At 40.1% G+C, this 24617-nt stretch overlaps 1 protein-coding gene across 2 annotated transcripts in view; it reads right to left on the bottom strand.

Annotated features, from left to right (window-relative positions):
- Positions 1-24617, bottom strand: part of slit3 (slit homolog 3 (Drosophila)) — a 278935-nt gene that overhangs the window by 238984 nt on the left and 15334 nt on the right. The window contains exons 3-6 of one of the 2 annotated variants that reach the window (XM_085176419.1): positions 16891-16962; positions 12545-12669; positions 12061-12132; positions 6787-6858 (exon numbers count right to left, since the gene is read on the bottom strand). In XM_085176419.1, coding sequence (XP_085032545.1) covers positions 6787-6858; positions 12061-12132; positions 12545-12558 — 158 coding nt within the window. In that variant the 5' untranslated portion in view covers positions 12559-12669; positions 16891-16962. The remainder of the gene's footprint in view (positions 1-6786; positions 6859-12060; positions 12133-12544; positions 12670-16890; positions 16963-24617) is intronic. The other variant, XM_085176409.1, reaches the window with a different exon arrangement.

Genomic DNA, 24617 nt, shown 5'->3' with positions numbered 1-24617 from the left:
CTCCTCATGTAACCAAATCTCCCAAATTATCCCACTATCATCCCCCCTCTCTCTCCCTCATGCTTTCCCTATCTCTCTGTTCCTCGCTCGCTCTCTCTCTCGGTTTTCAATATCACAGCAGTGTGTATTTATCTAAATATGTCTTGGGACAAAATCGCACTGCCGTCTGGGCTGTGGGAAACACACACACACACACAAGCCACTAAAAGCAGACCTATTTTAGAAGCGCTCTGGTCAGGTTCCCTCAGTAAAAGCCTTTCCTTCCCTGAATACCAGTGAATACCAGCATGAGCCCAGTGGTGCAGCTCTTTCCTGGGGCCTATGAGCCTCCAGGTGCTGCTTTATCCAAGAACATCTTTTGCTTTTTTGCTTTTGTGCCAATTGCTTCAAAAAGGATTTCATCAAAATATAAAGGTCGACTGATATACATGTTAGAAATGCACATGCATTTTACTGGTGAATACTGCCCTTGGTGCTGTGTATAAGGTCCTACAAGCTTTGTGGTCCAGCTACACACCGCAGTTTGTACATCTGGGTCATGTTTAATTATTAGGAAGTTCTGTCATGGGTCTGTGGTTCAGTATAAAGTCTGACAAACACAGAATGACCAGAGTGCATACTTCTCCATCCAGCACTTCTAAATCAGCAGGAGAGGTGGCGTGAGAGAGATGTATTTGTGTGTGTGTCTATGTGTTTATATATCTGAGACTTATTTGTTTCTCACCAGCACACAGTGGCGTGAAAACCAAACAAAAGGCTGGAGCCTAGTGACACGAAAACAATCTTATACTCCCAGAGAGCAAAAGAAACATCAAAGCTGTTTGTTCAGTTTGTGCAGGGCAGTATTTCTAACCCTAACAGCAACACAGCACGAAAAAAGAAAGAGGAATAAAGTCAATAAGTGAACGATATAATAACCAAAAAGAGGAGACACATGTAAGTACAGACTGTTTATATTCACCTCTCACCCTTCCAAATCGTTCCAACCAATCACCAGTGAGGCCCAGTCTGTCGTAACCAATCACTGGACACACAAAGTTCATCCACTTCCTGTAACACTAACCTAACATTCCAGCAGGTAAACTATGGCAGTCGCCTCTAAATGGACAATTAGCCAAGATTAAAGGCAGGCTCCTCGTCTTTCTCCATTAACTTAATTAGGAGGAAAAGACATCTCGAATGACCCCCTGCTCTCTCCAGCCTTCCCTCCCATTCTCATTCTTCTCTCTCTGCAGCGTCTTTTCCCCCTGGCTTCACTCGTATATTGTATTTACAGTAACTGTGGAGAGTTAAGACCACACTTTCACATCTGGGAGAATCACTGAAGCATTTGGAGGTAAACTGCTTCACACAAGAGTAACCTAATGGTGCTGAAGAAAATATCTCATTACCATCCAGTCATCAGTGCAGGGATTTAAAGTGGGAATCTTCCATGCCATGATTTGTTGATCATTAGAGTCATCCGGGCGATTTTTCTCTCTGTTAACCTTGCTTCATTGAATTTTACTCTTCCACAGCTCTGGTTTCCCCCCTCTTGTTTAGCTAAACCTTTAAAGGTATTTTTGTAATGCAAATTGGTAAACACCCAGTGAACATGTAGGGATGAAGCATTCTGAAGGACAAGTGGATTGGATAAAATTCCTTACCGGCCTCCCTCTGGACATAAACTAAATTTCCTTCTTTCTATTAAGCCTCCAAAAGATCCTTTTAGTCTGAATGTTTGGCTGCTGTAATGCAGTTTATGGGCTGCATTAAGGAGAATGACGGAGCCCAGCAGCAGTGCTCCGTCAGCAAGGCAAGGCAAGTTTATTTGTATAGCACAATTCAACAACAAGGTGATTCAAAGTGCTTTACAGAGACATTAGAAACAAATAAAAAGCATGATTTAAAATTGATTAAAACAAGCAAACAAACAAACAAAACAGTATATAAAATCAAAACAAATAAAATCAGTAGTTAAAATATAAGTTTTGAAATTTAAGCTTAAGTGTGGATTTGGTGCTTTATTCAAATGCAGCTGAGAACAGGTGAGTCTTCAACCTGGATTTAAATAAACTGAGTGTTTCAGCTGATCTGAGGCTTTCTGGGAGTTTGTTCCAGATATAAGGAGCATAAAAGCTGAATGCAGCTTCTCCGTGTCTGGTTCTGACTCTGGGAACTGATAAAAGACCGGATCCAGATGACCTGAGGGATCTGGAAGGTTCATACTGGGTCACGAGGTCACGGATGTATTTTGGTCCTAAACCATTCAGAGCTTTATAGACCAGCATCAGAACTTTAAAGTCTATCCTCTGACGGACAGGCAGCCAGTGTAAAGACCTCAGAGCTGGACTGATGTGGTCCACTTGTTTGGTCTTAGTGAGGACTCGAGCAGCAGAGCTCTGAATGAGCTGTAGTTGTCTGACTGATTTTTTAGGTAGACCTGTAAAGATGCTGTTACAGTAATCAAGCCTACTAAAGATGAATGCATGGACTAGTTTTTCCAGGTCCTGTTGGGACATCAGATCTTTTATCCTTGAAATATTCTTGAGGTGATAGTAAGCTGATTTTGTTATTGTCTTAATGTGTTTTTCTAAGTTTAGGTCTGCATCCATCACTACACCCAAATTTCTCGCCTGGTTTGTGGTTTTTAGGTGTATAGATTGAAGTTCTCAGCAGAGAGCAGAATGAAGCTGCTTAACACTGCAGCTGGGATTTTACTTGGATGTGTAGTGTGTTACTATATTTATCTGTTTTTGTTTAGGCGTATTGTAAACAAATGCAAACAATCTATAACACTGGAAGGAAAGATAATCATTACAAGCTTCATATTGACGCATGCTAACCAACTCTGACAGCTAGATTCTACCCCCAGCTAAAGCTTTAGTTTATTTCTTGCTTGATTCATTTTTGTTTTATTGCAGACACAAATTTAATGCAATCTTGTCTTTGTAAATTTGCAGTGAACATTCATTTTACAGCACATCTTTTCTGGTTGCTTATGTGATAAAGTGATGTAATTTATGTATTTTAGCTTTGCCACACTATGTCCAAAAATACTGTTTAGAAACAGCACAAGCAGAAGAGATTTACAGTCTGCTGACTAACTCTGTAATATCCATTATATGGCAGGAGCTACATTAAAATTTGCAAAGCTTCTACAGTATTTCAGTGCATAAGTGTTGAAACATGGTCAGAGATCACCTTCAACACTGTGAAATACTCAGCATCTGAAGCTCTAGGGATTTATTCATGAAGAAAATGGGAAATATCTCTTTAGTATAACATTACTCTCATTTTTCATCTTCTGCCTTATGCAAACCAATCAAGCGTAACCTGAGCTGCTTAAATGGCGGGGGGGTGGGATCCTATTGCTTCATGAGTAACGTGGGCTGTGAGCCAGAGCTAATTCAAGTCCTTTTTATGCGCTAAACAAGCATGCAGACACACACACACACAAACTCCCAGAGGAGAAAGCGAAGATAACAGGATGAGGCTCAGTCTGGGTCAGCATTATTAGACAGGAGACCAACAGCCATCAAGTCACTTAACAAAGTAAACCTCCCTGACTCGGTGCAATGTGCATGAGGCACAAAAGCCCTGCAACCAGTAGCTTTCATTTTTCCATTTGAGATATCGTCAATACGTTATATTTCAAACCAAAAATTCATTACACTCTTCACAAATGTATTTTACTCAGAGCTCGAGCTGTGTGTCTGTGTGCATGTGCTGTGAGACCGCAGTCTCTGCAAACTGTGGGGGGGAAACGACCACAGACTGCACACACTGAAACCCACAGACTCCAGTCCACGATCCATCTCAACCTTCCCATTTCTGTTTTCTCTCCCCCCTACCGAGCACCTAGAGGGACCACAGACTCCACTTCCTTCATCCATCTACAAGAAACCTTTATCTTCCACCAGCATCCCTTCATCCATCCATCTCCCTCCTTTTTCATGACCTCCGTTATACGTGTTGTCCATCAGTCTTTGTCAGGCACTCAGCAACAGCACTTAAGGCTAAATTAGAAAAGTTTCCATTAAGAGACAACCTCTTTGATTGATTCATAGTCCTGCAGGATTAAAGACTAGACTAAAAACTATTATCCAGTCTGATGCCTCTTATCCGAACCCCTGCACCCTCCTCGAGAGTGAAACGTCTAACCCGTGGCTATTTTCACTTAATGCTAGTCCAGCTCCTTCCAACTCCGCCCTTTTCCAAACCTCAGACCACAGAGCTTTAATAGGAGGGTTAAGAGGTAATTCCTATCACACTGCCATCATTTAATATCTAACCAAGGCTGACAGAGAGGAAGGTTACGAACCCAAACCAGAAAGCCACCAGCAAACCTCCTCGTCTCCTCCTCCTTACTCTCCTGCTGTTACTCTCTCTGCAAGTCTCCCACCAACTGACTTTCTCTCTATCCCATAATTCTACCTACATGTCTTCCTCTTTTTGCCCTTCCCTCTTATACACACGCTCTCTTCTACATACCTTGGTGCTTACATTACCACCACTTCCTTAGAAAACACAGCGAGGATGGGAGAAAAAGCACTAAAAAAAAGAGGAAAAGTGGAAAGAAAAAAGTGCCGGAGGAAACTCCAGACACTGTAATTTAGATTGTGCTGATGGCAAAGTAGGGACATAAAGAACATGAGATTTATAATGTTAAGTTTGGAACACGTTCACCCTTTCCACTCTCCTGAGTTGTCTGAGAGCTCTATAGGGATCCATATTCGACCGGTGATAAATAATAGCTTTCGAGAGCAATTAGGGGTTTTGTACAGTTGTAAGCCAGGAGGTGGAGGAAATAAGGCTGTCATTCACAAAGAAAAAGGCAAAAGGGTTGAAAAAAGATGCCATGTGAAAATGTGCGTGTGATGGAATATTTGTATTCGTCTCCATTCGCATGTGTCACTGTGTGTGTCCCTGGCGTTTATGAGGACTTTTAGCTGTGTGTGATCCTGGAAGCCACAGCTGACGTAGATGACAATTTAGCAGTCTGCTCTGCCTCAGCAATATATCACACATCACCACAAAAATATGAAACACAAAATATGCCCGTCCGACAAAATATATCACGGTGAGAAACTGAGGAGGAAAACTGAAACTGACAACATTATAAATCTTTTATTCTGAAACAAGGGAGCACAGAACAAACGTTCATGATAAATAAGCATTGATTTAAGCTGAATAGATAACAGTATATTAATTAACACCTGTGTTAACAGTGGCAGAAGCCTGCAGTGGACAAAAGTCATGATGTACTGTGCACGTAATGTTTATTCCAGTCTTTCAGATTGTAAACAGCAAGTAAATCTCCTTATGAAGCTCAACTTTCAGGAATCCATTTTTGAGTATTAAACAGTTGCTGCCTGTAGGTTGATAGGTTGCTGCAAACGCTTGTAACATTTCTTTGAGTCACAGCGGTTACAGAAGAAAGGGTTTGAATAGTGGACCAACAAATCAAAATGTCATAAAATGTCCACAGAAACTTTCCTGCAACACAATCCACTTCTCCGGTGCCAGCCCAAAATACTTTCAGCAAAGCGTTGGAAGTATGAGGATGTGAATATATGCACTGGAAAAGTACATTTAATTTATTTTGTGGAGAAAAAAAAAAATCTAATTTTTGACATTTCTTTGGACATGTTGATGTTGTGACACTGGCTCTGGCTTGCTGCTCAAATCCGCTTTAAGTGTTGCAAACCTAAGCTGACTATAGCTGTCATTCTCCGTGAAGGAGGGAGCTCAAAACCTTTCAATCAACGTGTTCGTTCTCGCCAGCGAATTTGTAATTGTGGAGTAACCGGAGTATTCCTTTAATTCCTGCTTTTTGGTCAACCTACACTTCAAAAAGGTGAAAAAACATGGAAAGAAAACGCACAAGAATCTTTTGAACTGTTACAGTAGCTTCCAATGGGTTCTGCCTCATGGAAACATTATAAAAGAGAATGAGAGAAGTGAGAAGATTAATGTCCTAGCGCTGGTATTTGTTATCCTAACACCTCTCACCATAGGCGTGCACACACAAGCTGAACACACAAACTTGATATGTTGAAACGCAGCATCGATATGACACATGTAACACAAATAAATATCCAGTAGGGTATACAAACTTATAGACGCACCCAATAATACTTATACACACAATTAAATTCACACACACACTCTAACTCCAAGTTCTCTTGAAAGAAGCCCAATGTAAACAGCTATAAAGTTTAGAAGGTGATTCAACCTTCAACCTAAGCCGACTATCCTCTCTGAGGATAAAACAAATAGAGAACCTGACAACCTGAGTGGAAAGAAAGAGCACAGACAGCATGGATGCACCAATGGGACTAAAACAAAGAGAGAGAGTATGTCTGGGAATGTGAGATGAAGACGAGAGAGGAGGAGGACAAGTGGGAGGCTTTGCTGCATCAGTATGACCTGCGCTTACACTCTTACACTCTGGGAAAACTCAATATTCCTGAATAAAAATTCCACACGAGTCCAAGCAAAACATTCACTGCAGGCACACTTTCACCTCTTAAAATCAAGCGTGCTCACACAAACGCACACATCTGACACTCGCTGCCTTTTTCAACTCTCGACAGGGGCACAGAGCGGCACTGTGTCACCTGGCGCGAGACCCGAACCCTCGACCAGGATAAAACCTCTGACACCACGGTCGTGTTTTCAAACGGATCGCGTAACACATCAAAAGCGGCACAAAAGGGGAAACGGAATGACGGAGGAGAGTCAGAGAGAGATCATGAATGGGGAGAAGATGAAAAAATAAAAATAAAATCAAAGTGTACTCACAGTCGTCCGAGTTTGGGATTGGACTGGAAGAGAAGCTCGGGAAGAAACTGGAGCTTGTTTCTGTTCAGACGACTGCAGGGAGAAATAGAAGAAGGAAAATGAAGGAAAACATGTCATTGGGAAGAGAAAAAGGGCAAAAACATCGTCTAATAAATCAGTCGCATCCGTGCTTTTGTGTTGACTGAACAATCACCACACAGCTGACTGAATGACCTTAAAGGTCAGCAAGTTTAAACTCATGGAAAAGCCTCTGACTTCCTGTGATCATGAGGTTATCACACTATGGTTTGTGTATACAGGTCATCAGTTTCTAGACTCTTTAAAGTCCATTAGCAATATATCATCACTGCATATGCTTTAACCTGATAGTGTGAGATGGACCAATTTTGGGCTACAGGCATGTTTTAGCATAAAGTTGCAAACTTACAGAGGATTTATACCGCTGTGTTAAATCTACGCTAGGTGGGTACTTCAGAACTGCAAACTGCTCTGAAATCCTACAAACTTTTGTGTCCTACACCAGCGGTCCCCAACTCCCGGGCCTCGGACCGGTACGTGAGTCGTTTGGTACCGGGCCGCGAGAGTTGAGGCTCAGGTGTGAAATGAATAGTTTTCAGGGTTTTTAATCGGTTTTCAGCGTTATTTTGTTATCGTTTTTATCGTTAACTCTGTTTTTCTTGGTCTTTTCACGTGTGTTATGAATAAATTTTCTTTTTTTCGGTACCGGTACTAGTTTTATTTTGTTGTATTTATCCGCGACACCTTAAAGGCCGGTCCGTGAAAATATTGTCGGGCATAAACCGGTCCGTGGCGCAAAAAAGGTTGGGACCGCTGTCCTACACTATTGCGACTGGCCTGTTCAGTACCGTCAACTCCTCCTGTGCATTTCTGGCTACTTTTTAGCTGCAGTTTTTGAATTTATCAGTAAGAGAAACAACAGTCATTTTCTCAATATAAGGACTCACAGATGTTATAATATTTCTGGAGTGGGATTGCCAAAACGAATCCATCGGAATGGATGCGAGGGAGTGCAAAGAAAATGAGACAAATATGTTTGCCTCTGAAAAAAACAAAAACATGACCGCAACAAAGAGTGGGGAGGCAAGAGGGGAAAGAAATGCTAGCTTTTTATTCATTTTTATCGTGTCTGGCACCTCATATTAAACACCGGGATGCAACCACAAGGTAATTAAAACGCTACACATATTTGTTTAAAATACAATAAATGTGACCAAAGACTTGAACATATGCATTTACACAGAAACATTTACCTCCACAGAGATTTATGACCAAGGGAAAAGTAATAACAAGTAATAAAAACAAGTTAAAGGCACCCACATAATTATGACAATCTATAAGTGTTGCTCTCGCATACAGAATGTTTTTACTTTCCAATTTAAACCACATCGTTGCTCATATGTTTGATTATTGCCACCTGTGGGTGGTTTTATATTCTCGGCAATCTTTTGAAAAACTCTGATGCGTCTTCTCAGCTATTGTGGGATAAAAATCTTTTTAGTCACGCTTTATATGCAAAATAGCATTCCTTATCTTAGTATTTTCATTGGAAAATTAGATAAACACATGACTTTAAATTACAAAGGCCAAAAAGAAAAGACAGTAGCAGAACGAGGCGTTTTAGGATAAAAGCTGTTTGCTTGTGTATGCATGTGTGCAAAAGGTGGGGTTGGCTAAAGTAGAGATAAATGAAGACAGTGAAAGCTGAGGGAGTGAAAGTGTTATCAGGCTACCAAAGCATTAGACTGAGAAACGAGGCGTGGAAGGGAAAAAGGAAAGAAAAGAAGGGTGGAGGGTCGCAGGGTCACAAAGTAGGATCTGTGCCGGAGAAGACACAGACACCAACCTTTTAACCCTGTGATAATGATAATAAGATAGTGGCTTTCACTCCTGTGTACACCAATGGAAAGAATAATTGAGATGCACACCACCTGAAATAAATAAGGTAGAAAATACCTGCTAGCATGTGAGTACAGCACAGCTACTATTACAGCTACGAGTCATTAAAGGACATTTGCTCAGAGCACAGATATAGTTTCAAGAGAATAATTCTTTGTGTATTTTTAAGCATTAATGATGAGGTTTTCTTCCTATTTAGAACCTTTGAAATGACACCAAACCACATGTCTGTGGCATTCATATTTTATGTTTTGGCAAATTATTCCTATTACTCAGAATCACAGAAAAAAGGAAAGAGTTTGGAGACTAAACCTTACTAATCATAATGAGCAGGGCTTTTTTTCTCAAATAAAGAACAAAAGAAATAATTTGAAACGACACCTCTTAATAAATGCCATTTATTTTGCTAAATATTCTTCATTTATAACTGAGTAAAGCACAAATGGCTATGAATTCTGGCATTTCAGACTTTATGAATGCTCTGACCCAAGGGGATGACAAAATAAGCCCCATGTTTTTCACATTGTGACTCCATAAATCACATGGACTCAGCGTCAGGGCCTCTCACCCCTGACCTTTCACCCTGGCAGACACAACATCAGAGACCCTGTCAAGTAAGCATTTTAAAAACCATTTTACTATCAGTAAAGTAAAAAATGCAGGCCCTTGTTATTACCGTTAATCTACTGCAGCAGTTTTTCCCTCTTTAGAAAGATTCATTTTGGAGAACAAACGTCATCCTCAAGCAAGCATAGATATTTAATTTTATCATTTATTTTAATAGGTTCTGATTTATTAAATGGGCTAAAATGGCATAAGAACATTTGTTGAAATGACTCGGATAAATGAAATGCTGTCTATGTGAGTTCTGGCAAACAACTGTTAAGACTCCCAACATCCTCCCTCCCCCTCTTCTGTAACCTCTCACCCTTCCTGACACACTGCATTAAAGAGCCTTTTAACATTAAAGTGGGCAGTGACCTTCTGCTTTCACATCATACGTGTGATCTCCATTTAGAGGGAAGATATACACGTCTCTGTCGCTCAGCATATCTGGATTTTAGGAGAGCTCTGCTGACAGCTGCAGTGATCTAACGGTTTTATCTCTCTTCTCCACTCTGCAGCATGTATACCGAAAAATACCATCCACGAGTGAAGTAAATTCCTTCCCATTCTTACTCTCGTGAATGGTTTTACAACAGACACACATTTGTTAATCAAAATAAATAATGTTGTGGCATTCTTTTTCAGACTGCAAAAGCAATTTGAAAGAAGTTAATGACAAATTTACAGAGTTCAGATAGCAAATAAAATTGCATCGATGGTGAAATAAATTGAATGAAGAAATATTCAGCTTATGAATTCAACATTCATTACAAAGCCCGTTCTTGGGTTTAGAATTGCTGTACACAATATTTTTTATGAGGATGCCACTCCTAAAAAAAAACCTCTAACACTCAAATTGTGTCATTCTGTCTTTGTGTCACATAAAGGAATCCTCTTCCCATCATCACTCTAACGAGGACTCATAAACATGCAGGTGTGTATGTGTGGGAAGTGTTGTGTTGTACACTAACACCCTGATTCTGTTTACTAAAGCCTTGGTGTGAGTTGACAGATACACACATTCCTAGGTAGTGTGTGAAGTGGACTTGGATATCAATCAGTTGAAATCTCTGTCAGTGAATATGCTGCACAGAACAGCAAGTAAGGAGCAGTAAATCAAAGGTGTGTGCAATTTTGTCAAATTGGAAAAACAGCAAAAAAGTTTTGTGACAGATCACATTATTATTATGAAGCTCTTTGCATGCATAAAATACCTATTTTACCTCGCAGTATGGTACCTCTTTTCACATATGCACTATAGGAAGCAGTGTATTAGGGCTGGGCCATATTAATACCGGTACAATGTTAGGCAACGATAAGAAAATGAAATATCGGGATAGAATATGGGTAAAACGCGCATGCGCAGTCCCTTAGTTTTCATACGCAAATGGCCGAAAAAGCAGTAAAAGGCAATGGAGAATGAGAAGGGGGAAAGCGGATTGTTGAGTGAAACAGATGAACCAGAACTGGTTTTTAAAAATGGTGCGACGTCACTGGTGTGGTGTTTGTCCGTCAGATACACAGAAAAGCACATTTTTTTGTAGAACATGCAAGCGGGCCGTCGTTATTGCCGTATTTGTCGGACTAAGGTGCTCGTTAATCTGGGTGTAATCAGGGTCCTAAACCCCGTCCCTTCAGGTCCCAAAGTTAAACGATCACTGCAGCATCACTGAGAGTTAAAAACTGTCTGAATTCTTTTATCGTTAATAAAACGATCAGCATTGCTGCTTTACCGGATGTAACTATGAAGTTTAACATCCAGGCATCCATGAAAACAGAATTTATTACATTTAACGGAGTTGGAAGCTAGCAGGAAATTAGCGGAGGTTAGCTCGCTAGTTTCGCTAGCTACCTAAGCATGATAGCATGTTCTGACTGAGAGATTTCTGAAAAAATTCAAACGTACAGCTCTGCTATCACTTCCAACATAAATGAAGACAGAAAACTAAACAGCAGCAAACGTTTGTAAGGTTACTGAAGTTGGGCTAGCTGGTATATAATGATGTGCTACGTGATCGCTAGCGACACAGCTATGTTAGCATAACATAAACAGTGAAGCTGCAGGATGAACGCTAACACTTTTCCACTCGATAAAGGTTAACATGAAGGTTCCTGATGGTTAGAGACAAATGCAATCGCATGGCAGGATGCTGTAAACGGACCAAACTTCAGTCAGGAGAACAACTGAGATAATCCATCAACAATACGAGGTCATTAACATACTGCAACAACATGGGAATAGAGCAGCTGTGATAGAATACAGCATTAATGAATCAATGGTACAGAAGTGGAGGAAGCAAGAAGAATGAGTTGAATAAAGTTTGATTTATCTGAGTGCTTTGTTTCGCTTAATGTGCCTTATAATCCCGTGCACCTTGTGGTCCGAAAATGACGTATTTGACTTTTTTATTTGGCACACTGCAGTTTAATGTTGCAAAGCACCTCTTTTTAACTTCAGTGGATATTATACATGGTTATGCTGAGGATATGTCAGCCCATTTCTACTGGACATGCCTTTTGGTTAAACTTTCAGCAAGGAATTTGCATTTGCACTGTTAAATATTTATATAGCTTTAATGCACATAAAAAACAGCAGCTTGTTTAAGTGAAAATAAATGGATGGGTTTTTTTGTGCTAGTAAAGTTGTGGAGTTGTATTTTGTCTCGCAGAAATTATAGTTTTCAAATATATATCGTGATGTATTTTTTTGGCCATATCACCCTGCTCCACAGAGTATAATGGCATACTTACAGTCTCTCAAGCAGTCTTAGGTCTTGAAAGGCTCCTCTCTCGATAACAGTGATTTGGTTGTCCTCAAGATGACTGTGGCGACAGGCAAGGAAACAGAAAGAAAATATGTTGTAGTTATTTTTGTAACTTTAAAAATGAAAAAGCAAGACACGCAAATATACTCTGACTCTTTGTGATCATGACAAGGCAGGAAAAAAATCCCACAGTTTCATTAGGCCTGTCTTTAAAATGATTCAATTTAAATATCAAATTGTGAGGCACTCGTGGAATTGGGAATTCCATCTCCAGCCAGAAACAGCAGATAAATGTATTTTTCTGGCCAGTGCAAACAACTCGAGAGACACTTGCACTTTTAAAAAAGCGGTTACATAAACAAGCAATCAGTGCACTGAACACATGAATCTGGCATGAAACAAACATTTTGTGACACGAAGTATTTCACAAATGTTACAGCCTACCACTCCAAAAGAAACTATTAACAAACCATCTCTTTCCCATTCTTCCGTTGATATCTTCTCCATTTCGCTTCAGTCATTTCTGCGGTGCTCTCAGTGTAACCCATATCTCCCCTTCATTGCTTTCTCAGTGTTGTCATGTTTTGGGGGCAAACTAAGGTTTTCCAGATGGGGTAGAGAAATGGAGAGAAAACATCTCAACTGATATGTGTGTTTATATTTTCTGTCTGAGGATGTTAGGAGTGACATGTCCTGAGAGGAAGACAGGGAGGAAGAAGTGAATGATGTGAGGAAGAAAAGAAAACATCGAAAAGCAAAGGTGGAGAAAAGTGAAAGGAAGATACAAGCCAGATATAAACCGCAAGATGTAGAATGACAAGCTGGATCAAGTGAGAGACAACCAAAGACAAAAGAAGTCATCTCAAAAAGAGTCCTGTCTCGCCTAACATGTGGACTTTGAGTTGTTTTGGCACGCCTCTTCTTTAAATATTCTTTCAAACAAAACGTTTACATATCCAGGCATTAATCCATGGCCTGTCATACTGACTCTACGCAGAGACACACAGATATGTTGGACTTGGATGAAAGATAACAGGCTCAGACAAACGTGCTCGCACATTCATATATATAAAGTATGTAAACATATAAATAAAAAAGTCAGAGCATCTTGAAACACTTTCGAAGCACCGGCGCACCAAGCGATGGTAATTGGCTTATTCTCACAATATTGTTCATTTTGTATAACGAAACATTTTCCAGGAAAAATATCTCTTGATTACAGGGAGCATTTTTTGCTTTATAAAAATGTTTTCCAAAAAAATCATCAGTAATATTTGCTGTTAACTGAAATAAATAAAAAAAAACAGCTCCAGCTTTTGAGCATTCTGGATCAGTTTCTAAACAGAAACACCCCAAACACATACGATAAGGTATGTGTGGGATCGTTTAACGCAGGTAGGGAGTTATGCACGGGTAGCAAGAATTCCCAAACACACACATAAGCATGTGCACATTTCTGACTCCAGCATCAATCATAATTTACAATCAAGCCAAGATTAATCCAGCATGTTCATTCCAGCATAGCAGCGCTTTTTTTTTGTTCCTGTCCTTATAGAAAAGCATTTCCTGTGTACTCCAGGGAAAGCTAAATCAAGGCATAACTCTGAATAACTATCAAAGTTTATTTGTCCAAATGAGAGATCAACCGCACGCTGATTTATTGAATGAAGTTTAGAAAGGCTGTGGATGTTAAGCCAAACACATGGTGCGGGGAGTCGATGCTGGCATATCGCTCAGATGAGGTATTGTTTTTATATTGGTCTGTATCAAGCATTAGTCATCCACAGAGACATTGGAGAAAGATGGGGGGGAAAGAGAGCAAACAAGAATTGAATTCATGTGTGTGGGGACTGGAGTGTCTAATAACTCCAACTTCAGTCAACGGTTATAAAAAGAACAATGATGTCACGCTACCTTACAGCAAACTGCGAGAACTCGGCCTCTGAAGGAAATAAGGAAATACTTCAGGGGATATTAACTTCACTTATTATTTACACACACAATGGGTGAAACCGCACTGAATTTCCCCGGCCAAGCGTTCAATATCAAGTACAAGTTTTCACCTACATCTAAATTTGTTTGGAATTACTCAATTTCGCCACAATCTGGAAGAAATCTTGCAAAGTGAGGTTGCCAAAGATATTAGGCTAAGTGTTGTTCATGTAGCGTGCATGCAGAGGCAAGCTGTGTCGTGCAAATTTAAAGAATATCCAAACCCTTGAATCAAATTCGATGATTTTGCATGAACAGAAAACAATATTACATGTTTAATCAGAAAACAGCTCGCCGTGCGATCGATTGATTTGGAAGGTTTGAAGCGTCACAAATCACGCACCCCGTGGTCTTTGGTGATGCAAATGCAAAAACAGATCGCTTGGCTGTTTGGATGTTTTTAAACAGAAGTGAGATTACATGAGGGCAGACAAGTCCTTCTGCAGGACAAATTATCGGTAATTACAGCTCAGATGTAAGCAGGGGTATTTAGGAGTTATACTGTTTTTTTCTGTAACCTACCCTGGGAAAACTGTTAGCGGCTTTAAACAAGTTCTCCCATCGGAGGCACATATGGCTGAAATGACTGGAATCTCAGAAGTAGGCACTTATGTTTGTCTATGACAGAGAATAAAGATAGAGTTCTGGTATATAACAGCGATACCTATTAAAGCAAAGATAAGACCATTTTTGGTGACCATGTGTGCTGTAGGATCCAAAACACTAGAATATGTATGAATACGTCTCTGAAAGTGTGCTTTCTCCCGACAATCTCCTCTTTCCCAAGCTTCAGAGATTTAGAGAAGAGAAATGTCACAGCAGTTTATCACAAACCACATGAAACGACTTGCTGGCTTGCCACACTCAGCTCACACACGTATACACTGCCTTTTTCTGTGGGTCCTTCTCACAGTGTTTCATGCATGCAGAATGCAAACACTTACATTTTTAATTTTTCTGTGTTTTACTTAAAAAACTCGAGCACAGATGCATCCTGACCCAGTGACTGACATACGTTCCAAACTCCACTTTGGTCCTATATTTAGGAACAGGAATAAACAGATGCCAATACAAGCGCAAACACTCACATGTAGAAACTCGTTTCCATTCCTTAGCGGATTTGTACTGGGAGTGTATTTTTATCTGCTGGTTTGGTTAAAACAGAGTGTGGAGGGAAGCTGCATGCAGCCAGCGGTGATTATAGTTATTAAAGTTCTCACATACACACTGATTTTGGCCGCTTATGGAAAAGGAGTGAGGGAGCCCTTGAACTTAATTAGGACAGCTGAGAGAACGTGAGCAGTCAATCTCAACTAAGTGTCGTTATTTAGATATGATGAGCCAGAAAGGTAAAAAATACAATATATACACTTTATACTTTAAAGATTTTCATACGTTTCCCAACAAGGACCTGCTCAGTGTTTGTAATTGTAATGGTGGCCAGAGTGATTTAGCTCCCTTTTTCATGGCTCAGAAACAAGATCATTTCTGAACAGATAAAATATCAGAAGGGTTGAAATCTCCAGTGATGCACATGAAATTGGTTCAGGCTGCACACCCCTAATGCTCTACAGGCAATCTTGTTTTTAGTCAGTGTGTACATAACAAAAAACTTCTGTTACATATGAAAGAGTATTGTTTTAAGACCAGCAGTATTTCTGAAGCATTTTTTGTGCTTCAGTTTAATAGATGATTCAAATTCGCCTGTTTGCCTATCTCTAAGCTAATGCTACTGCTTTGAAATTTCAGCTTTCCCAGAATTGCAAAAGTCAGCATTCCCCAGCAATATTCGGAAAGACTTGAGAGTCTAGTTTGAAATCTCTTTTTTTCATAGGAACAGTGACTAACTCTTTCAGTATGAGCTGCTTTACTTCGTTTCCCATCATCGTATCCGTATCAGGTCAACATCTCGCTGTTGTGCTGCTTGTATAGTAAATGGAAGTCGTGCTGCTTGTTGCTGGCATGTCAGCTCACCATTACTCTATTATTTAACCTTGTAAATATCCAGTAATTGCAAAATCCAACTCCTTGGATAGTACACTTGCATGCTCTCTTGTTCTAAATGCCCTCATTAGGATGGGAAACTTTATTTTATAGAGACTTGTTTCCCCCTATAGCCATATACGGGCCCATTAGGTAAATATACCATTTGCTTAATTGCTACAGCATGGAACTTTTTTGTTAATGGGATTCCTTGTAAAGAAACAAATACAAGTCGCAATTAGGTATTAAAGAGAGGACAGATTAAAAGACCTGATGGTACTGTGTCTGGTAGATTTAACTTAATATTAGCCAACTTAGTACCTAAGAAGGAAAAAGTCAAGACTTAATGATGGCAACTATCTGGAAGTGCTGGTTCCTCGCATGCAGCACATACGAGGAGATAGTCAGCTTCACAGGGTTCTGCTAGTTTTAGTTTAAGCAAGCAGCTGCCTGGGTAGAGTATACAGAAGTCAGGATGCATAATTCCCAATGGCCCGCTCTAAGTTCACTAGACAATTACCTGCTCTGTTCTCGCATGGGTGCAATCAGACATTATACAGACTGTGTGCTAGGGAACTAGTGGCACAGCTAGCCGGTACAAAAGCACTGTTTAATGTGTAATCAGACATTAGTATTCTCACATACAGCTCAAAGAAGCAACATCAAGAAGATTTCAGCAGATAACAAAATACTTCAGGTAACTGCAATCTGAATTATACATTTTCATACATCCTGACTGATTTAAAATAAGTTAAAGTCCTCAAATAAACTGGAGGGAATGTGAGCAAAGCCTAATGTTTTACTGACTAAAAATGTAATTGAAAAAAGGAAAGAAACTTACAGAATCCTGAGGTTCTTGAGGCCAGAAAAGTCCACTTTAGTGATTCTGGTGATGTTGTTTTTATTCAAATCCCTAGAAAGAGAAAAACAGGATAAGAATGACTTATTCAGTCAAACATACATTCAGTTGTGAGTATAATGTAACTTTAACACAACTGTGAAAGCAAACAAGCGCCCACCAAGTGGCAGAAGGACGGGGCATGAGAATGCTCCACAGCATACAGGCCCACACACATGCATACGAGTACAAACACAAGCAAACCAAACAGAGAAACTTCTGTTCTGATGCACAATTATTTACTGGAAAACAAATTTTTCAATTAAAAAAATTTTTTCTCTTTCCATTGTCACAGTTTAAAAGCTTATCGTGTTTCCTGACTGTCATTCAATTAGTTTTAACTACGGGCGCAAAATGTATACATACTGCAATATGAACTGACTGCCTGACTGTGTGTGTGTGTGTGTGTGTGTGTGTAGACTGGTTCCCTTTATATGAGTTTGATGTTTATTGAAACGCTGTCGCACTGCAGGAATTAGGGCAAGGAAAAAAAAAACATACGCACACACAGAAAGAAAGGGCACAGACAAACAACACACACACAATTTTCTCTCTTATTTCACACACACAGCTCCTCCAAAGCTTTCACTCGCTCTCAGAACCACAGACACACACGCACACACAAACAGAACTAGGTTTTGCCAACGCAGGCAGCGTGTGTGTTTTTCATAATACACCTAAACATTTATAAATCTGATTTAAGACGATATTAGGTTTCAAAAGGCTTCCTCGAGCTGACATAGCAAGGGCCACTAATAAGAGCCATTCCCCAGCTTGTGACAGGGAGGGCTGCTATAGGCCAGACCAGTCCTCCAAAGCGCAAAATGGGGTCCTTGGCCCAACAGGGTGTTCTTGAAAGGGCTCCAGAGTAATGAATAACTACAATATGTCATATGCAGCAGTGGGATGTCACAAAAATGACGGCACGTCAGATGAAGTGTAGGAAAGCTGGCTTAAATCATAAGCAACAAGAAATGAGATCCCTGTCACGTCCTTGTGTTTACATTCAAAAATATGAAACCCTAAAAAGGGTTTGAATGGGAATATTTTATCCAAACAATAGATCAATATCGCACATGATCACACAATGTTTTCACACAAGAACTTCAAATATTTTCCACAGATATTCTTTCTCATAAATGGCACACAGCAGGAAAATGTCCATTCATACTACTAGAGAAGGGGTTTGTGTGGTTTAGACAGGCGAGCGTTTTTAATGAAAAGTTAAAAACTCTGCAGAGAATAGTAGAAACTCTCAACCCAGTGGGTTTGATTTACAACCGCAAATGTTTCAGTTCATTCTCACCCCTGCCCTCCGCCTCTTTTCCTCACAATAATGTGTTTATAAAACACGTCAACACTTAATGGCATCAAATGAAAAGTAGATGTTTCGGTGATGAATGCTTAAGAACATTTAGCACAGAAACAACCAAATTGTTTTACTCAGGTGTTGGTGAAGACCAAAATGTTACTGTGGCATTGTTGTTCATGACTACTGGAACAAAACGGCCACCACATGATCAGGAAAACAAATAATAAATAATAGTTTTGTGGGACGATATAACACTGCATGTAGGGCTGAACTATATCATACCGTTCACGGTAATACCGGTGTAATTTTGGGCAACGACAGGAAAATGAAATGTGTAAAACACGCATGCGCAGTACCTCATTCTGCGTCGCACATGGCTGCGACGCAGAATGAGAAGAGCGAAAGTGGATCGTTGAATGAAACAGATGAACCAGAACTGTTTGTAAAAATGCTGCAGCTTCAGTGGTGTGGAACTGGTTTAGCTTTCGTCCGTCAGATGCACAACAAAGCACTATTTTTGGTAGCGCATGCTAGCGGGCCATCGTTATTACCGTGTTTTTTGGAAAATACGGCACACTTAAAATCAATCCTTGGATTTTTCTGAAAGTCGACAGAGCCCCTTATAATCCCGTGTGCCTTATGTATGAACTCTGGTTGTGTTTACTGACCTCGAAACGATTTTATGTACACGGCGCTTGAAAATCTCTCAGATGTTTTAGTACGACTTTCCTAAGCTACGAAGCCGCACCGCTTGATGGATTGTCGGAGCATTACGGCTATCGTAGGCGGAGCCTCGCGGAGTGATACGTACTGCGCTTCAACATAATATTACCGTATTGTGTGTGTATAACCTCTTTTTAAGTTTTGTGGATATTATACATGGTTATGCTGAGGATATGTCGGCCAATTTCCACTGGAAATGCCTTTTGGTTAAACTGTCAGCAAAGAATTTGCACTGTTACATTTTTATATAACTTTAATGCACATAAAAAACAGCTGCTTGTTTAAGTGAAAATACATTGATGGGGTTTTTTGCACTAGTAAAGTTGAGGAGTTGTAAAGTATTTTGTCTCGTGTCAATTATATCGTCAGTTATATCGTTATCGCAAATTTTCAAATGTATATCATGATAAATATTTTTGGTCATATCGCCCTGCTCTAACTGCATGTTTAAAATAGATTTTAAATCTATCATCGTCTGTCAGATGCCCAGGGGTTTGGAAGCAACCGCTATTTTATTCACAACGTCTCTGGTTTGAGTGCAGCCCACATTTCTAGCTGAAGTTAACTTTTGCTTTCCGACAATAAACTGACATATTGAGAAACGAGCTTGACATAAACATCCTCTGCTTAGGTGTAATACTTGTGCATTAATGCACAGCTCACTAAAGCAATGAACTGAGAAAGACAAAGAAAGCAGAATGAAGTTTCACGTTGATGCCGAGTCTCATCCGTCTTAATGTTTCATGTGAGACATTCGAGACACCAGATAACATTTTGACAGTGAGCTGTTTCACTATCCAGACTATAAGCTGCTGGTTCTTGTCACAAGCTTTCCAAGTGTTTGGCTTTGCCAGTTCCTTGAAATGCAAGGCACTGACAATTACTTGATAAGCCTTCTTGGAAGTGGAGAAACATGAGGAAAGAGTTGATTTGCTTCAGAAATAAACTGTTTTTCTTGTTCATGTTTGTTACTCCACCACACTTATAGTCTGGCTGTACAGAAGGTGAGAGGTTTTCACCCTACCCCTGTGAAGATATTGACTGCGCATCATTGGAAGCGGATGACATAAGTATCTGACAAATGTTTACTGGTTGACAAGTGGGCTGGAATAGAGAAGAGGGTAAGAGTGAGGCTCACTGGCTGATGGACCAACAACAGCACAAGTAAGAGTAGCCTACAGACTGGGTGTACCACATGCTTTTTACACTGCCTCCATCTGACAAGAGCTAACTGTAGGCATCCCCTGAGTGGAAAGGACAGCGAATGCACCACCACTGCTTGACCATAAATCTGGCTGTACCCTCTGCTATCTCCCCTTATCTTCTACAGTATGATAAGACCAGCCTAAGTGACAGGCGGCATGGGTTGATGGACCACACTAGCTGCCACTTTCCTGTCACCTGAGAACAGGAAACCGTGACTAAAATTCTCACACGGGTTAATCTTATTCTACTAATGGTTCGGACTGCTGATGGTTGTGTAATGACACGGGAGTAATGTGGTTGACCATTCCTGTCCCTCTCTCTATGATCCATCTCTGATGGCTGATTCCAGTCAAACAGGTGCACCAAACATGTTCTTGTCAGTAAAACGGTTTCTCTTGAATCATCTCAAACTAATTTCTTGAACATGACATTAAGTTGACCGTATATAAATGGACTCCACACTCATCCGCACCTTGTTGAATGTATGGCATGAAGAGCAAAGGCAAAAAGAGATCCACCACCACAATGAAAAAGCGTACCTAATGAAGTGTTTAGTGGATGTGTAGCTTACCCTTGGTTACAATCTTTCAGTTTTCTATTTACGCTCCATCCTCCTCCTCATCTATCTCAAATCTCTCTTTGATCGTTGCTCTCTAATGTCCGTCTGTCAGTCCCTCACAGCCAGCTTTACCCAGCGTTCCCAGCCTAACTCTCCACTTTTCTTCTCCTCAGTAATCTCCCTCTCGTCTCAATCTTTCACGTCTTATCTTTCACTGTTTCACAGTTGACTAAACACTTTTTCTTCACCTTCATCTGTTTTTCCTCTCCATCCCTAATCTCTCCTCTTTTATCTCAATCTCTCACTGTTTTACACTCGGCTACAATTTTCCTACCCTTATTTTCTTTTTTCTCTCTCTCCAATCTCTCAAACCTTATCTTCATCTTTCTTATGTTCACAGTGGAAACTTCTGCTCTTACTAAGGAGATTGCTTTGCAGTTAAGCAATTATTGAGTATACAGTTCCAGGTACAGCACAATGGCAGAATCCCATCAAACCTCACTGCCTAAAAACTGGAGTCTACACCGCTGCCATAAAAACACACACAAGTGGCATGAAATTAAATGAAAATCTTGGATGCACAGCACACTGCTTGGCAGTGATGTCATCGGAAAAAGCTGTCAAAAAAAAGCACAGCATTGTTAGGAGGTAAGAAAAACAGTCATACCTAGCATAATATTAAATAAACAATAATTCCCTCTTTTATAAAAGAATTCTGTTCATTATAACTAAATGGTGCTACTGGTACACTTCAAAAATTTAAAGAAATAATCAATAAAATGCACGACCCACAGTAGTTTTACATGAGTTAGTAAATCTATTCACTTAACTCCTTGGAATAAGTAAATGTGTGCACAGAGAACTCATTACGAACAAAGCAAAGACAGCTGATGAGGCTGCCGTCCTCATGCACCTGGTCTGTTAAAGCTTAGGTGTACAGCCCACCTGGCAGTAAAGCTTAACTTAGCATCAAAAGTTTCCTGACCAGCATTCAGACGACTAATGAAATACGTTAGCACAAAAGCTCTAACCGTTGTTTCCATTACAGGCAGAAGTAAGCCGTGCAAGCATGTGTGTGTTTGCGACTAGGGGATAAGACAAGAATGCAAACAGCAGGTGTCCCGGGAATTAATATCCCATTCAACAAAGACGTGCACACACAGGCAGAGACAGCCCCCCACCACATCTCACTCTAGACCACTGAGAAGTGAACTTTGCAGTCTGGCTGCCTTAGAGCGACACACGGGTTGACTTTACGGTGACAAATGCGTAGTGTGTGTGAGGTGGAGGCGGCAGGACTGATTTGCCTTCAGGACAATATTATTGGTTGGCTACACCATTAGCAGTGAGAAACATCAGAGAGATAACTTATTGAAAGGAATGTTAAACGATAAATATCAGGCGACTTCAAAAATACTAATAAATGAAAAACATGCCACTGTGGTAAAAGATGATCAGAGTTCAGTGTTGAGCTTAAATGTTTTGACATGTCTGGTTGTTGGCTAATTAGCTGTGCCTCTTTTTCTCACCTTGACCCTGTATCTCTGTGTCTTGTTTTTGTTTTCTTGAACTCTGTCCTCTTTTTCCCCTTGATCTGGGACAATAGGGAACAAAGATAAAGCACTGAAGTTTCCTCTCTCTGTTTTATCAGTCTCCGACACTGTGACATTTCCTCTTTCCCCTTTTTTCCTCTCCCTTCATTCTTTCGCTCACTTTCATCCTTTGTCGACCTCTGTCCCACACCTCATTTCCAAATGCATTCACTTCCTGTGCTAATCTCATGTTATTTTCCAAAAGCTCTTGTGCCGCTTCACTTTCTCATTCCTCCATTTTTACTCTCCGTCCTTCTCGCTCATAGATAGATGTGCTCAATTTCATTCTCTAAATCTACCACTTACACAAGGAATCCTAATTGCCGTCTTCCTTTTCCTCTAAGCTCTGTGCTCGCCAGGTGTCATGCTGCTTTGAAATTGGCTCTGCTATAGCTGAAATCCATCCACTTCAAATGTTTAGATATTACATTTGGCCAATGCAAACTAAGGCAGCTTTAAGTGCTCTCTTCTGCTCTCACTTTTAAGGAGCACATCTACGTAGCAAGTGAAACGTACACCAAATAAAGGGGGAAGATTAATTGGCCTGTGCAGACTTTACTAGAAGCCTTTGTGGAATTGTGAAAACAGTAGTGAAAAATAAATTCAGTGGTAGCGTATAAGGAAAAACTTTAGATCTCATAAATACATTTAGACCAAAAATAAGGTATAATCTTTGTGTATAATAGGAAACTGGATCAACACACGTAGACTGGTGCATGTGCCAGTAGGGAGAAGTATGGGCAAATTAAACACATCAAATACAGTCAAGAGTATATCATTAACAAGAATGAGAAGGAGACTTAGCCCAACAGTAATCAAGAGAGTAACAGGGATCAAGGTAAATGTCTTTGTATAGCGCTTTACTAGTCCCCAAGGACCCCAAAGCGCTTTACACATCCAGTCATCCACACATTCACACACACACTCACACACTGGTGATGGCAAGCTACATTGTAGCGACAGCCACGGACACTGGCGCCACCGGGCCCTCTGACCACCACCAGTAGGCAACGGGTGAAGTGTCTTGCCCAAGGACACAACGACCGAGACTGTCGGAGCCGGGGCTCAAACCGTGCAACCTTCCGATTACAAGACGAACGCCCAACTCTTGAGCCACGATCGCCCCATATCATGTCATATCATGATATCTTATCATCATATCTTAGATAATAAAGAAAAAAATCAACTATCATGCATCAGCTAATTGGAGCACCTACAAATAATGGTCCAGATCTTCAATATGCTAAATGATAGATGCTTATGTGCTGTTTAACTGTTTCATTTATGCAGTGTGCTCACTATGAGGAATTCCTCTTTAAGTTGTTACATGTACAACATAGAGTCAGTAACACAGAGAGATGTAGCCATGGCAAGCTTTCAAAAGGAAAAGCTGATCAACACCAGCCTACACTTGTAGTCTGTATATTACATACAACAGTTTTGGAAATCTTGGGGAGTTTGTGGAACATTTGGTCTCCTGTGCAACCACTTACTGCTGTTTCTAATCTTTGTCATAGTGATGATAATAGGCAATAAACTGTCTCCTGTTACAAAGCTGCTCTTTGGGATGTACAACAATCATCACTCAAGAGTTTTCTGGGCAGTCACATATTTTTCATTCTCATATACACACAATTAAAAAGAAAAAGTAAGTAATGAGTGCAAACGCGAGCTACAGTACCTTTGAGAGCGCTGAGATCAGGTTCTTTGTAAATTACACAAGGCAGGTTATTTAAAGGCTGTGCTTTCAGGAAAACAGAAATAAAAAGATTCAATATGTCAGCATGAGCGTTGTTTCATATCTGTCAGCAAAAGTGCTGAAGCCTAATTTATCTGTTTAAAAACGCTGTAAATTAAAAAAAAATTAAAGAAAAATAACAGAGCAGGTTAATTCGTATTTCATTCCTTTACTTTCTAAAATTCTGTCTCTGCTTTGAAAGCTTTTTTTTTAAACTTATGATCAAGTGCCTGTACTGTACATCTGTAAGTGTATCTCATTGGTTCGCTCCATTTGTCCCAAGTACAAATGGAGCGAACTATTTGTACTTGGTACAAGTACAAATAGTTCGCTCATGATGAATGATTAAGGCATTCCATCTGCCTTAATCATTCATCTCTATATATATTTCACATCTTTTCTATGTCTCTCTTTGTTAAATCTGTAACTACAGTCGTTGCATCAAGTGTTTGTTGTTTGGTTGTCCAAGAAATCAAATCTGCTACAATAGGTTTCCTGCAGCTAGAGCAAGACATCACTATAGCCCCTTTTCCATTAGAA

Source organism: Neolamprologus multifasciatus, chromosome 2 (assembly GCF_963576455.1).
Source record: "Neolamprologus multifasciatus chromosome 2, fNeoMul1.2, whole genome shotgun sequence".
Classification (NCBI taxonomy): Eukaryota; Metazoa; Chordata; class Actinopteri; order Cichliformes; family Cichlidae; genus Neolamprologus; species Neolamprologus multifasciatus.
This window is presented reverse-complemented; position numbering and strand designations above follow the sequence as displayed.